General features: G+C 44.6%; 1 protein-coding gene across 1 annotated transcript; it reads right to left on the bottom strand.

The window, feature by feature from the left end:
• Positions 1-9,853: 9,853 nt before the first annotated feature.
• LOC120644342 lies at positions 9,854-14,046 on the bottom strand. Its single transcript, XM_039920957.1, has 4 exons — positions 13,163-14,046; positions 11,116-11,195; positions 10,608-10,711; positions 9,854-9,965 (listed from the first exon to the last, which is right to left on the bottom strand). Exons 1-4 carry the CDS (start codon positions 13,360-13,362, stop codon positions 9,927-9,929), a joined length of 423 nt encoding a protein of 140 aa, XP_039776891.1. The 5' UTR covers positions 13,363-14,046; the 3' UTR covers positions 9,854-9,926.
• Positions 14,047-14,925: the final 879 nt, after the last annotated feature.

Below are 14,925 nucleotides of genomic sequence, written 5' to 3'. Positions count from 1 at the left end.
TATAGCACAAAAGAAATATATCTTCTTAGAGAAGAGCAATACAACTGAAAGTTGAGAACTTCATTGGCCGCTAAATGAAAATGTCAAATATCAATTGCAGTTTCTCCTATACTGGGCGTGGGGCAGGTAAAGCGTACAACAGTGCTAGTCGATAGGTATTCTCATTTTGATAATCAGTTTTGCTTTTCTGGTCAGATTGTTCCATCACATCTGGTAAACTGGCAGAAAAGATGAGCCAGAGATTGGAGGATGACAGCTAACCTTAACTTCAAACAATAACAATCATCTCTTTGTTCGGCTTGTCTACTTTCGACTTATTTCAGTTTATAGCGGTTTATTCTTTCTTACAAAACACTGTTGAATCAGCAGATTGTTCCATCACATCTGCTCCAAGATGCAATCAAGCAGATACTTGAATGAAACAGTGCTGACGTGGCTGTTGATATCTTCAATTAGCAGCATAACATCGAAGCAAAAGAAAACAGTTAACAAGACGAAGCAGCAGGTGAACCAACTAAAAAATTGAGCAGAGGCATATAAAAAAATTCGACTCCTAGGTAGAAGTTCTCTTCCGCAGGGTCAAAAAAAAAAAAGACGACAAACCCCAGCTATCCAAGACGTGCCACTAACGATGAGAGAGCACCTATATATATATATATATATATATATATATATATATATATATATATATATATATATATATATATATATATATATCACATATTCACCGTCAGTGGACCACACATTTCCTGTTAAATAGCACAGCGAGTGGTTTTTTTTTTTACTCGGTGAGAATGGGAGTCAAACTCCTGACCTAAAGGGTGCACAACTGCAACCCTACCACGTTCTCAGCGACCCATAACAGACTTGGCATTAAATCCCAAGACCTGCATTTCTAAATCTTTGACATGATAAAACAAAGAATTCATGATGGTCGAAAGATAACATCAACTTAGGGTGTGTTTAAATTCTGAAAAAATTTGGACAAAATTCACTGTAGAGATTTTCAATCAAAAATTAGGACTAAACATGATCTAATTATAAAACTAATTACACGAATGGAGGGAAAATCACGAGATAAATCTATTAAGCCTAATTAATTCTCTATTAAGCCTAATTAATCCATCATTAAAGATTGTTTACTGTAACACAATATTATCTAATCATAGTCCAATTAGGCTTAAAAGATTCGTCTCGCAATTACACTAAGGTTGTGGAATGAGTTTTGTCAGTTATCCACATTTAAGACTCCTAATTAGTGGTCAAATGTTCGAAGTTAGTGTAGGGCTGAAAATTTTTTGGGATATGAACACACCCTTAGGAGATTCTGACTATAAATAATCTTGGAAAAGTGTCAACCAAAGTATGCCACTACATCAAATTTGAGTCTAAACAAAACAACCATTGACAATTACAGCATGATACTGAGGAACGAGAGTACTCTATCCTGCCTGTGATGAGTGAATTGTCAACCGTGCGGTGTGATCGTGCGCTTGGCCTTTGGATTGCAGGTACACGGGTGTCGAGTGTCGACGGGGAGCTGCCGTGGAGGTGCTGTGGCCGATGGACCGTGAGGTGGATGGCGGTGAAGGGCAGCCGGGACCGGAGCTCGGACCGCGCGGCAGCTGTGGCGTCCACTCCTGGATCGAGGGCGCAAGCGGCGATGGAAGGCGGGTTTCTTGGTTTGCGCCACAAAACCAAGGAGGCAGACAGTGGTTGAAGACGCCAAGTCGTGGAGGCACGGGCGGCGGTCTCGGGACTAACGGAGGCGACAGGCGTCGACGGCATCTAGGGCCTCGCTGCGGGCGAGGAGGTGACGGGCGTCGGGCGGCGTCTAGGGCCGTCAGAAGGCCGAGGCGGGAACGGCGTCTAGGGCCACGGCGTGGAGGCAGGAATCTTCCCGTGAGTGAGGTTTTGGCGGTTTTGTCAAAACAGGCCACCTACCCGGGTTTCGCGGACCTTCCAAAACCGCGGACCTGATCTTCATCAAGATGGCGGCATCGCGAGGAAGACTTCGTTTTGAAGAAAGAACCTCGGCCGTCGGATGAGATCGTGTACAGGGGGTGCTGCAGGCCAACCGGTCTGACCGGTCCCTGGCACCGGTCTGACCGGTCTAACCAACCGGTCTGACCGGTCCAGTGTACCGGTTTGACCAGTCCCGCGGGGTATAAATACCCCTTCACTTGTATTAGGTTTGTGCGGCTTTTGTAATCTGTTCGTGGACTCCTCTATTCTCCAGGCCGCCGCCCCTGTGTCCCTCCCCCTGTTCTTCTCTTTAGAGTAGGATTTGATTATGGATTTGTGAGACTTTGTATTGGATTCGATTGGGAAAGGAGGCCCCATCCTCCTTGTTCCCTCTGGGCTTTTGAATCAATCCAATCCCATTGTTTTTGTGCCCTTTTGTGATGGATTTTGGTTTCATTTTTGGTGCACACGATTGCGATGTTTCTTCGAGCTCTTTGTATTGATTCCCGTGATTCTAGCCTCGTGCCCAACCTTCTGGAATCGCTAGCTTTTCAGAATTGAAGTTCTTGAGTTTTTGAGAAAACCCCAATCCTTCTTGATCTCCCCTCGAATTCTCAAGATTCTTTGATCTTTAGGATGAGATCTCTTGGGGATATGTTCACGGGGTAGGGGCGAAGCTATCCCCCAAGTTTCATCGATTTTCGTCCTCGTTTGGTCGAAATTCACCGTTTGAATCAAAGTTTTTGGGGTTTTCTGGGTGCCACCGATCAGACCGGTAGGCAAGACCGGTCAGACCGGTCTGCTCGCCTTTGGACAGACAAGACCGGTCAGACCGGTCCAGTGCACCGTTCAGACCGGTCCAGGCAGAGAGGTCTGCTGTTTTCCCGATTCGCTTCCGATTTGCTTCGTGGTTTCGCTCGCACGTTCGAGGCCTTTTGTGTTGGTTTAGCTTTTCCATAGCTATTCCAAACTTTGGTCAGAACGCTTGAGGGCTTGGGTGATTTTCGGGATATAGGCCGATGGTTTGAATTTCGGAAGAAATTTTGATCGGCTCCCATTCACCCCCCCCCCCTCTGGTCGCCGGCTTCGGTCCCTCAATTGGTATCAGAGCTCGGTTGAGGTTTTCAGTACCTTAACCGGTTCGAAAACCACTCGGCGACCATGGCGAGTCTTGGTAAGATCCCGGTGTTTTCCGGCGAGGACTATGCCTACTGGAAGATTCGCATGAGAGCCTTCCTGCAGAGCATGGGAGCCGATGTCTGGGAAATTACCACGAACCAGCTTTACGAGGTGGTTGCTATTCGGACCACACCTCTCCAGGTGACCCAGCACGAGGCTAACGCCAAGGCCATCAGTGCCTTGTTCACTGGCGTTTCTTGTGCGGAGTTCTCACGCGTCCAGGGTTTTTAGGAAGCCCACAAGATTTGGACGTGCCTTGAGAACTATCACGAGGGTACACCTCAGGTGAAGGCCAGACTGTTCGAGACTCACCGGCGTGAATATGAGAACTTTACACAGGAGCCGGGTGAGAGCATTGACTTGATGTTCAGTCGTTTTCAGTCGATTGTGAACAAAGTCAATGCGAACAGATCTGCTGGTGCCCTTGAGTACACAGAGCACGAGAAGGCTCTCAAGTTGCTCTACGCACTTGACCGCTCTGTGTGGGATCTCAAGGTGAACACGATCATTGAGTCTGCAGGCTATGAGACTCTGACCGTGAACGAGCTTTTCAGCAAGCTCAATGCCACGGAGGTGGATAACCAGACACGAGGCAAGCTCAATGGTGCCCCTCCTTCCAAGAGCATCGCTCTTATGACTGGCCCACGTGGTGGATCGAGCTCTAATGCTAACTCTGCTCTTGGCTTTTCTCTTGCCTCTTTGCCTTCTGTTTCAGATGAGCCGCTGGAGACGCTGGGCGACGACGACTTGTGCCTCCTCATCAACAAGTTCCAGCGCGTCTACCACAACAGGCAGAGGAAGAAGAACCCCGGGTGCTACAACTGCGGCGATCTGAACCACTTCATCGCCGATTGCCCCAAGAAGTCCAGGCGGTGGCCAGAACAACTCCTTCGACTACTACCGCCACCGTGACCGCGACGAGGGAGGCTCCAACAAGGAGCGTCGGCGCCACAAGCACCGCAGTCGTGACCGGGGAGGATGCTTCGACAAGGAGTCGCTCAAGAAGCGCTTCCAGTACAAGGCCAAGAAGCGGGAGAAGGCCTTCCTGGCGCAGCGCAGCAACCTCGACAAGAGCTCCGACACCGACCGCTCTTCTTCACCGACCTCCGACGATGACGACAAGAAGAAGAAGAAACGGGACAAGGAAGCCACCGGCTTCATCGGCCTTTGCTTGGCGGCCGGTCGGCGCAAGAGCTTCTGCACCATGGCGGGCGAAGCCGATGGTGCTCGTGCGTCTTCGGGTGGACATGCTACACAGATGCACTCCGGCTCTTCTCCTGGATCCGAGAGCGATTCATAGGTAAACTCCACGATCGACCTTCTTGATACAGAGGTTAGGGAGTTGTACGCCGCTCTTGACAACCAGAAGAGGCTGCTTAAGGAAGCAGCTAGAGAGCGTAGAAAGCTTAGTGCTGAGCTGTCTTGTCCTAGGGGGAAATCTAGTGAGGATGAGTGCGCTGGCTGCATATCTCACATGAACGACCTTGTTGCTCTCTGTGCCAAGCATGATGAGAATGTAGCAAACTTAGATGTTGCTAGGACTTCACTTTCAAACGTGTCTCATGAGCTCGCTAAGGCCAAGCATGAATTAGAACTGGTTAAGGACGCTCCAATTGTTAGTGATGTGCTTGAATGCGATGAGTGTCCTATCTTTAAGTCCGATCTAGCTTCGTTACAGTCCAAGTTTGCTACTGTTGTGTGCGAGCTAGAGGAGATGAAGTCTAGGCCAGTTTTTCTTGGTGCTTGTAAGCTTTGTCCCACGCTTAGGTCGGAGCTAGATGAGAAGAACGCTTTGATCAAGTCTTTTGGGAAGACTAAGGTCGTAGAGTCTAGCCCACCTATTGACTGCTCTGTTTGCCCTGGTTTGATTGCTGATCTGGATAGTCTTGCGGTAGAGAAAGCCAACTTGGAGAATGAGAATACCTATCTTAGGGCGATTCTGAGTTGGGTTTCTAGCAGTGAGCCGTAGTTGGGCATGATGATTAAGCAGTTCAAGCGTGGTGATGGGTTTGGGGTCGGTTACACATACACGAAGTCAGACTTTGACAGGTTGTATGGTAAGATTGGCAAGGCTGCTGGAAACACTGCTAGCACGAGCACGCAGCCTTCGCTTGTTGACCCCGTGGATGGTGTGCTTAAAGAACCACCGAAAGCACCTCCACAGAAGAAGGTTTGGGTTCCAAAGCCCAATGAGCTGAGGAATCCCCTCGATGCGCTCCCTGCTGCCACAGCCCAGGTTGCCCAGAAGAAGGGGGCTGCTCCTCCCCGTCCGCATGCTAGGCCTCCACCTCCCAAATGTGAGGTGAGGTATCACTACGAGTTCTGTGACAGGGAAGGTCACCTGGAGGAGTTTTGCTTCAGGAGGAAGCGGGCTGTGAGGCGAGAGCAGAAGAGACGGAACGCAGACATGTACTCTGCTCGGGTGCATGGTCCTCCTCGGCATGGTGATAGGCGAGATGCTAGGGCGCGCCGTGTAGGTGGAGGTCAGGGAGACGGTGGTGGGTACCATGCTCCAGCAGGTGGTCGCTTTGCCGGTCGTGCTCCTGGTCATTTTCAGTACGGCTATGGACCACGGGACTGAGGCTTTGGAGGAGGTTTTGAGGCTCCACGCTTTCCTCGCAGTGGTGATCATCAGCCTCGCAGTAGACGGGACAGGGGATACGCTTTACCTGACTTTGCTTACCCTTCTGTAGAGCAAATGGCTCGTCACTGGTTTGTTTCTCACTTTGCTAACCCCAGTGTCGAGACGTTTGCTCCTCCTTTGTTTCGATGGTGATGCAGGTTGGAGGCCTGGAGAACAAGTGCTCCATGGATCATGGTCTTATGCAGGTTTGATCAAGACTTGATGGTTCTCCAAGGCTGATGGATAGCCCATGATGGCTGTTGTATCCTCTGTACATTTGAGTTTGTCTTTTGAGTTCTTTATACATTGTCTGCGTGTGACATGTTGTAGATTCTACATCTCTACTTGTTTTGCTTGCTAGGTCTGTGCTTGTGCTATGGAGGACTAGCCACTATGTATGCTAGTTTTTGTGATTTTCATATTTTCATGATTCTTGCTAGCTCAGGGTGTGTGCTTTGTCCAGTTTCCTATGCTTGTGGAGCTTTTGCTTCTTAGTTCTAGTTGCTAGCTCAAGTATCTCCTTCGTATCGTCTAGCTACATTGGTTCTTGCTATTGAGTGCCTTTAGACTTTTCTAGGAATATCTTCTGTCTTGATATGTTCTAGAGTGTCTTTTGGTATACTTTTGCATGTAGCTTGACTAACACCTAATCGTTTGCTTGAGTTTTGCTCTAGATCTTTGCTGTTTACTATTTCCTTGTGTCCTAGCTTCTCTTGTGCTAGGTATCACTTGTTGAGGGGGAGCTCTACCTTAGGTGCTGATGATGATCCGGAGTTACTGCGCCGGTTGCAGGCTCCGGCCCCTTCTGTTTTGACTACCTCAGCTCAGGAGGATGATCCAGTACCACTACTTCCACTTCGATCTTTCACCTCTACAAGAACTTGTTCGAGCAGAAGATGGATCCGCTGAGGACGTAGGGGAGGTGACCTCAAGCTTGCTATGCTCTAGGTCCAGCGGGATCTTCATCGAGGTATGTGAGCGTTCGGCTTGTACGTTTTCCTCTCAGGATGGACTTGTGGTTTTCTGATTGTTGCCTTTTCCATGGTACTCAGTTGGATCCATTTGGTCTAGTCATGTGTGTCTTTGAGCCGTTGTATTTGCTGAATTCTTCAGTTGCTTAGCTTTTGTCTTTTCTTTGTCTTTCTCTTAAGTTTTAGCTTGGTTAGTTGCATTGTGCATATGCATTGTACATGTTTGCATTTTGCATTGTCTCACTTGCACTAGCATTCTTGTATACATTGCTATGATCTTCTAGTGCCTGCTAGTGTGAGTTGATAAATTTGATCATGTATAGCTTGCTCCACTGTGTATATGACATCATCTGAGTTAAGCTATTTTGATTTGAAAATATGAAAACATGATCACCCTGTCTTGGCTACTAGCATGTTAGGGCGTGTTGATATGCTTTGCTATCTTATTCATGCTAGTGTAGGTTTTCGTTCAGCAATTCATATTTGAAATGATCTAAATCTGATAAAATTGCTTGAACTGTTCTTCAAATAGATTGAAAAGATCTAGGTGGGATTGCTTGTCGCACTAATCGAGCTTTCGGGACGGCTCACTTTGCACTTGTGAGAACCCGGGCAAGGCTGTGCATGACTGAAACGAGTGCCTTAAGCTTCTGATTGTCTTTGGCATAGGCTTGGCCTCGTTGCTAAGTAAAGCATGACAAGCTTTCAACCCCTGGCATTAAGAATTGCTTGATATAAATTTGATCGAAAAATGAATGTTAACAACTTGTTTTTGGCTGAGTTTGGATCACTTGTATGAGTATGATTAGCACTGCTTTCCATTCCCTACTTGTTAGTGCTAGATCTTGGGTGATGCTTTTATTTCTCCTAAACTGAACTTGCCTAGCTCTAGACTGATTTGATATACCCTGTTGAGCTAGATTCAGGTCTTGTTTATGGATGCACACGTGCTTGTGACTAGATGTTGCTCATATCCTTATATCCCTGAATGCTTTCACTTACACCTCCTGCATTGCATTCATTGCATAGCATCTGTTCAGGGGGAGTTTCAGCTTCAGGGGGAGCTTTAGGTCTTTTTAGACTTGATGCGTGCATGTGCCAACAAGGGGGAGAATTTTGGGAGAAGTGATCGAACAAGGGGGAGACTTTTTGATTTTTGAAAAACTTGTTGTGCACAGGGCTTTGAGAGTGCATCATTTTGGGAGAGTTGCACTTGTGAGAGGGAAAAGCTTTGGTTTGGGAGTGTCTGCTTTGTTTCTGGCTCCTAGTTTCCTCGTTTTACCTCTGCTTCTTGCATGACTGCGTCGAGCGTTACCTCTGTCTTTGAGGAGTCATGTTTTGGCTTTTGATCGATTGCGTCAAGCCGTTGCCCTTGTCTCAGGGGATCGATCTCTGCTTAAGTAAGTGACTGTTTCTGCTTTTAGGAGCTTTGTAACACTTGCTTGAGTTCTTCACTTTCTTGCTTCTCTTTTTATCACTTCTTTGCTTTCAGGTGGTGTGTTGACAATGCACTCATCAAGGGGGAGATTGAGGAACGAGAGTACTCTATCCTGCCTGTGATGAGTGAATTGTCAACCGTGCGATGTGATCGTGTGCTTGGTCTTTGGATTGCAGGTACACGGGCGTCGAGTGTCGACGGGGAGCTGCCGTGGAGGTGCTGTGGCCATTGGACCGTGCGGTGGACGGCGGTGAAGGGTAGCCGGGACCGGAGCTCGGACCGGGCGGCAGCTGTAGCGTCCACTCCTGGATCGAGGGCGCAAGCGGCGACGGAAGGCGGGTTTCTTGGTTTGCGCCACAAAACCAAGGAGGCGGACGGCGGTTGAAGACGCCAAGTTGTGGAGGCACAGGCGTCGGTCTCGGGACTGATGGAGACGACGGGCGTCGACGGCGTCTAGGGCCTCGCTGCGGGCGAGGAGGTGACGGGCGTCGGGCGGCGGCTAGGGCCGTCAGAAGGCCGAGCCGGGAACGGCATCTAGGGCAACGGTGTGGAGGCGAGAATCTTCCCGCGCGTGAGGTTTTGGCGGTTTTCTCAAAACCGGCCACCTACCCGTGTTTCGCGGACCTTCCAAAACCGCGGACCTGATCTTCATCAAGATGGCGGCATCGCGGAGAAGACTTTGTTTCGAAGAAAGAACCTCGGCCATCGGATGAGATCGTGTACAGGGGGTCCTGCAGGCCAACCAGTCTGACCGGTCCCTGGCACCGGTCTGACCGGTCCCGCAGGTATAAATACCCCTTCACTTGTATTAGGTTTGTGCAGCTTTTGTAATCTGTTCGTGGACTCCTCTGTTATCTAGGCCGCCGCCCCTGTGTCCCTCCCCCCGTTCTTCTCTTTAGAGTAGGATTTGATTATGGATTTGTGAGACTTTGTATTGGATTTGATTGGGAAAGGAGGCCCCATCCTCCTTGTGCCCTCTGAGCTTTTGAATCAATCCAATCCCGTCGTTTTTGTGCCCTTTTGTGATGGATTTTGGTTTCATTTTTGGTGCACACGATTGCGATGTTTCTTCGAGCTCTTTGTAGTGATTCCCGTGCTTCTAGCCTCGTGCCCAACCTTCTGGAATCGCTAGCTTTTCAGAATTGAAGTTCTTGAGTTTTTGAGAAAACCCCAATCCTTCTTGATCTCCCCTCGAATTCTCAAGATTCTTTGATCTTTAGGACGAGATCTCTTGGGGATATGTTCACGGGGTAGGGGCGAAGCTATCCCCCAAGTTTCATCGATTTTCGTTCGTGTTTGGTCGAGATTCACCGTTTGAATCAAAGTTTTCGGGGTTTTCTGGGTGCCACCGGTCAGACCGGTAGGCAAGACCGGTCAGACCGGTCTGCTCGCCTTTGGACAGACAAGACCGGTCAGACCGGTCCAGTGCACCGGTCAGACCGGTCCAGGCAGAGTGGTCTGCTGTTTTCCCGATTCGCTTCCGATTTGCTTTGTGGTTTCGCTTGCACGTTCGAGACCTTTTGTGTTGGTTTAGATTTTCCATAGCTATTCCAAACTTTGGTCAGAACGCTTGAGGGCTTGGGTGATTTTCGGGATATAGGCCGACGGTTTGAATTTCGGAAGAAATTTTGATCGGCTCCCATTCACCCCCCTCTGGTCGCCGGCTTCGGTCCCTCAGATACTCATTCTGCTTTTAAACCCGGTCAGAAGGAGTTCGATCGACAAGACAAGATTACATATGAGCTTCATGTCAACCCTGCGATTCTCGTAAACGAGCAATCAATTCATCCTGCAAAAAGCAAAGAATATGATCACACGTTTGAATTGGTCATGAGGCGATATAATGGGCCTGAACTGAATTTTTCTTTTGATGCCCCAAGTTTCCATAGAATAATACAAAAGAACACTGAACCAAATATGTTTGTTATAAAATATCTCCTTTCCTGATGCCAAATTTGGCAGTGTCGAAAAGTAAAACACAGCGTAAACTGCTCAAACTAATTATAAAAACAAAAATGTAAAAACAATTATGTATTTTGTTCATACGTATCTGAAGGATAGAAGTATTAAGTATAAAACAGAGAGAGGCTTACTCACCCTATCCACTGAATTTTACAAAGCCAGCTTTAGCACAAAAAATAAAGGAAGCCTAAACTCTGCACAAAATAATTTCCTAGCACGCCATGCAATATGTACGTTCTGTGGAAACATTTGAGATACCGCTTTGTAAGTTCAAGAAAGCGGCACTAAGCATTTGCAAAAACATCAAGTCTATGAAACATATTTGGAGTATTTTGTGATATGCAATGAAATTCTTCTGAATTCAGTACAGATGGAGCAGAAAATCAAAAGATGCACTAGCTATTCTGATTTCAAATAAAAATTCTGCAAACTCATTAAGAATAAGAAGATTTAACATGGTTTCTCTTACCTTTTTCCCTTTGGTAGAGAGATCACTTTGTCGTAGCAGTGCACGTAACCTCTCAACTGTAAATGATTGTAGTGTGTGCTGTGAAAATCTAGAAATTGTTTCTTCTGCAAGATTAAAGTATCCATAAGATTCAAGAGAAATAACTAAATGCTGCGTTTGGAGGAAAAACAAGAGTGCATCATTTCATTTTCTTGAAATTCCATTAATGCATAAGTAGATTCTAGACTCCATACACATATAAATAATCAAACACAATAATAAAAAGGAAAGATGGTTAAAATTTCAATTTGCAATCAATGTGTTATGTGCTGATTTTATTATGACTTGAAGTGGAAAATTCCAGAAGAAGTTGGTTTGAAACTGTCAAAAAATGGCTTTCGTTGAAAACTGGGAGCTGCAATTTCTTTTGTTTTGACTCTCTACATTCTATGGTGCTAAAGAAAAATAGAAACACTCTCTGGATTTCGCACCTGATGATACAACTAGGGATGAGGTGAAGAAATGTTACCATAGACTGATGATCTAGAGGAAGTACCCAAGTTAGCTCTCTTTGCTGAATTGTTGACATCCAAACTTCTGGCAGCAGATCTGAAACAAAAAGAGATAACTTCAAAATTAATCATATGCAAAGTCACGCTATCCCACAATAAGCAGCTAAGACCCATTAAGAAGGAAGCTCGAGAAACATTCCGATGGTTTGGTATACATATGCCTCAAGCAGCTAGCCCAACATATTATGACAACATGATCAAACTGCAAGCTATTATCAGCATCAGCATATATCAGCCTCTCAGGATTAGTTCCTTTTAATAAATTGCTGAAGTGGAATTGGCATTTGTAGCATGAGAATCTACAAACAGCACTAGCTGATTTGTCAAGAACAATCCACTTGTTTCTGCAAGCCATTTACATGAACTTAGGATTATGTTAAGGAGATTACCCCTCTGACTATTGTTTAGGCCATCCATGTTTGTCTATTGCCACAGTTTCAAAAAGCACCCATCAAGTGTCTAATGAAAAGCACATCCAGTTGTTTTCCTCAAATGTCTGAAAAGAACTTTATGGTTGGGTTATCTTAGCTAAGAGCCTTTTGACATGAATTTGAATTTTCTATTAGACCCAGCCTTCTCATTTCAACCTATCCTGGCTGGATTGATTGAAGGCAACAGTCGCATATCATTAATCCACTTGTTAGCAATCAAATATCAAATTCACATCCTTGAATTCTGGTAATGGATCTAGAACATAATCAAATACTCTATAACATTTGGTCAGCGTCATCTATCCTATATATGTAAAAATTGTGTAAAGCTCCGAGGTACTTGTCCTATGAGGTCATAACTCATTGTCTATTAGAAAGGTCCTCAGCCGATGGCAATTGTTATATTTATGCAAGTTCACACTACCCGTGGCAATTTGAGCATTAGAAAGCGATTGCTGCTCCTGTAAAAAAGAATGCCTCTGCTGGTCCAAGCCATCAATGTCAATTCCGTGCATTTGGTCAATGTCAATTCCGTGCATTTGGTCTTGTGGTCTGGTCCTGCCTTGTTTTCTTTCTTAAGGAACAGCTTAGGTTGTGTTCTATGGGCGTGTTACAGGCCCTCCAATTCATGTAACAGTTTTGTTTTGGGGGCTCTTTACCCTCCTTTTTATTCTTCTTAATATATTGATGTGTAGTTCTCCTACGTGTTCGAGAAAAAAAATTCATGCATTTGATAATAATTGCTGCTCTTCATTTTATGGAAAGAATTTGAAGTGTGTCACTGCGGGTTCATGTGAACCATTTTTGAATATTTCATAATCATTGTTGCCATTGAATTTATAGTGCCTAAACACATGAGATGCTGCATCAAAGGCTTAAGTAAATTAATAAACACTGAAAATCCACAATGCTTTCTCAAGTATAACAATTTTGACAACCGGCTTCCATGAATAGTAAATTATATGTTTTAGTCGCACATATGAAATAAAACAGTTCATGCTTATATAGTTGTATCAAATCATCTAGAAGGAACACAACAAAGGGGAAGGAGATGAAAATACTAGGACCAGCTCACACATTTATCATGAGATTAATCATTTTAGATACCAAAGAGAGCTCAAATGTATAGGTAAGCAATATTTTTACTTCTATTATCTCGGGCCCAATGCTTAACAAATTCAGAATATATTTGAACTTATATTTAATCACTTGTTCCAACAGAATCATAAAGAAAAATAAACACATCATAAAACATAAAAATCGGATCATCAAACATGTAACCATACACTAGTGCGGAAGTAGAATATTAAACAATATTAAATATGCGCACAATTGACCAATTGAGCAACTTAGAGGTACAAACATTCTTGCCTATGACAAGTACTCACTACATAATATGCTTAGGATTAAGTACAGAAAATGCAATAATCATTTAGAAACAACATATGAGAAGAGAAATTGTGGTATACATGTAACACCTTCTGTCTGTTAAGTACTAACAAAACAGACAAGAAACTAGAGGCCACAAGCACAAACTGTTTGTAACAAGATATTTTCATATTTTTTTATTTACCTTTTCCCTCTGGTGGTTTCCCCTGGAGTCCTCGAACCTGAATCTTTAACTTCATTCTTCTGTTTGTTCAATTGGAGATGCCTGATTAAAATATTTGTCGAATCTGTCTGTATAATTTGTCCTTCTAAAAATAACAAAGAAATTTTACAAGTCAAACAAAAATTAATTTGGAATAAAGACCGCATGTTCATTTTAGACATTTTTATACATTATTAGGGCAATAGTTAACTATATAGAGGCATGTACAGGTGCCGTAATATGCTGAGAACACTTTACCCTTCTATAGCATGGAAATATAGACATGTTAAACAAGCTAAGACATGTATCTGACAGATACCAGACAAATTTTGTACTTCTTTGTCATGTATCACTGTTAACAAATGTGGCACACGATGATGTATGTAAATATTTATAATATTTGGGAACACCACATCATTTGAAGTTCCATGGCCTACATCTCTTGTAGAAAAACATATTTCATGATTGAAGTGATTCCATGACAAGAAAATAATAAACAGCTGGGTTTTAAGTACAGTACCTGTATGGCATGGTAACAAGGTGTTTCAGTATCCCATAAAAAAGATACATCACTCAAACTTGAACTAAATGAAAAACTAAATTTAGAGAACAATCCACAGCCACTTTTTTCAATTGCAGCACAGTTATAGCTAATAGTAGTTGACAGTATGTACCACATGGACCATTAGGCAGAAAACATAAACAATAATATAGAACTAACTTATAGAGCAAAATTCATTGGATCTACTGCGACATTATCAGTGCAAAATTCCAACCACAATATTTTTAAATGGAACATTACGAGAAACATGAATGCGTGAAAACCATCTCTTGCGCTAAAATTAAAATAAAGATAGTAATCTTGAGAATAGAGGCGGATGAGAAGTTGCCGCGCAACGGCATCCCCGCGAGGAATTTCCCCGCGCTGCCTCCTCCGGGCTTCGTTGGCACCGGAGAGCTCTTCCTGTCCCCGCTACCGCCGCCGCCGCCGGAACCCACTTCGGCTGCCATGGGGGATGGCCGGATGGGTGTTGTGTTTTTCTTTCTAATTTCCCATTTCCTTTTTCTAAAAAACATTTCCCCCTGTTCTCGCTGCGACATGCCACCGTGGAGGACCCAAGTGGGCCCCGCACGGTGAAAACACGTTGAAACCCTCCTAATTATTTACGTCACCAAAATACTCTGAATAGTTTTTATAATCGCCTAAAATCTGCCTCGCCTTACACTCATATCATAATATCTTCATGCTGGCGCCTGCTTTTGCTCACATTGACCTATCTGCTTATGTATTAGTTCAACTATAGCCTTTGTGAGTGCTCAGTGATATATCTGAGAAGCTTGATAGATTGTACACTCTTTGCCATGTACACTTTGTGAGTCTTGATGTTTGCATTGCCAACAAGGGGGAGAAGATCATGATTTTTGCTTGTGGCATGCTTTCAAAGGGAGTTCATGAATTCAGGAGGAGTTCATGTTTCTAGGGGGAGCTTTTGTGTGGTTTTGTTGACCTTTGTTGTTTATGCTGGTTGTGTTGATCTTTTACCTCTTCTTGAGGAGCCAGTATTTGATTTCAACTTTGTATTTGCACATGATCGGTGTTAAGCCCTTTTTCTGCCTTTTATTTAGGGATCATGTGTTCTTGTATCAGTTGTATAGAGCTGTTGCCCTTGTCCTTGAGAACTGAGACTTCTTATTTCGAGAGATCTTATATTTGCCTTATCATTTGACTTTTGGATTTCTTGAAT

Source organism: Panicum virgatum, chromosome 8K, assembly GCF_016808335.1.
Source record: "Panicum virgatum strain AP13 chromosome 8K, P.virgatum_v5, whole genome shotgun sequence".
NCBI lineage: Eukaryota > Viridiplantae > Streptophyta > Magnoliopsida > Poales > Poaceae > Panicum > Panicum virgatum.
Note: the sequence above shows the minus strand (reverse complement) of the source record. Positions and strands in the feature narration are given on the sequence as shown.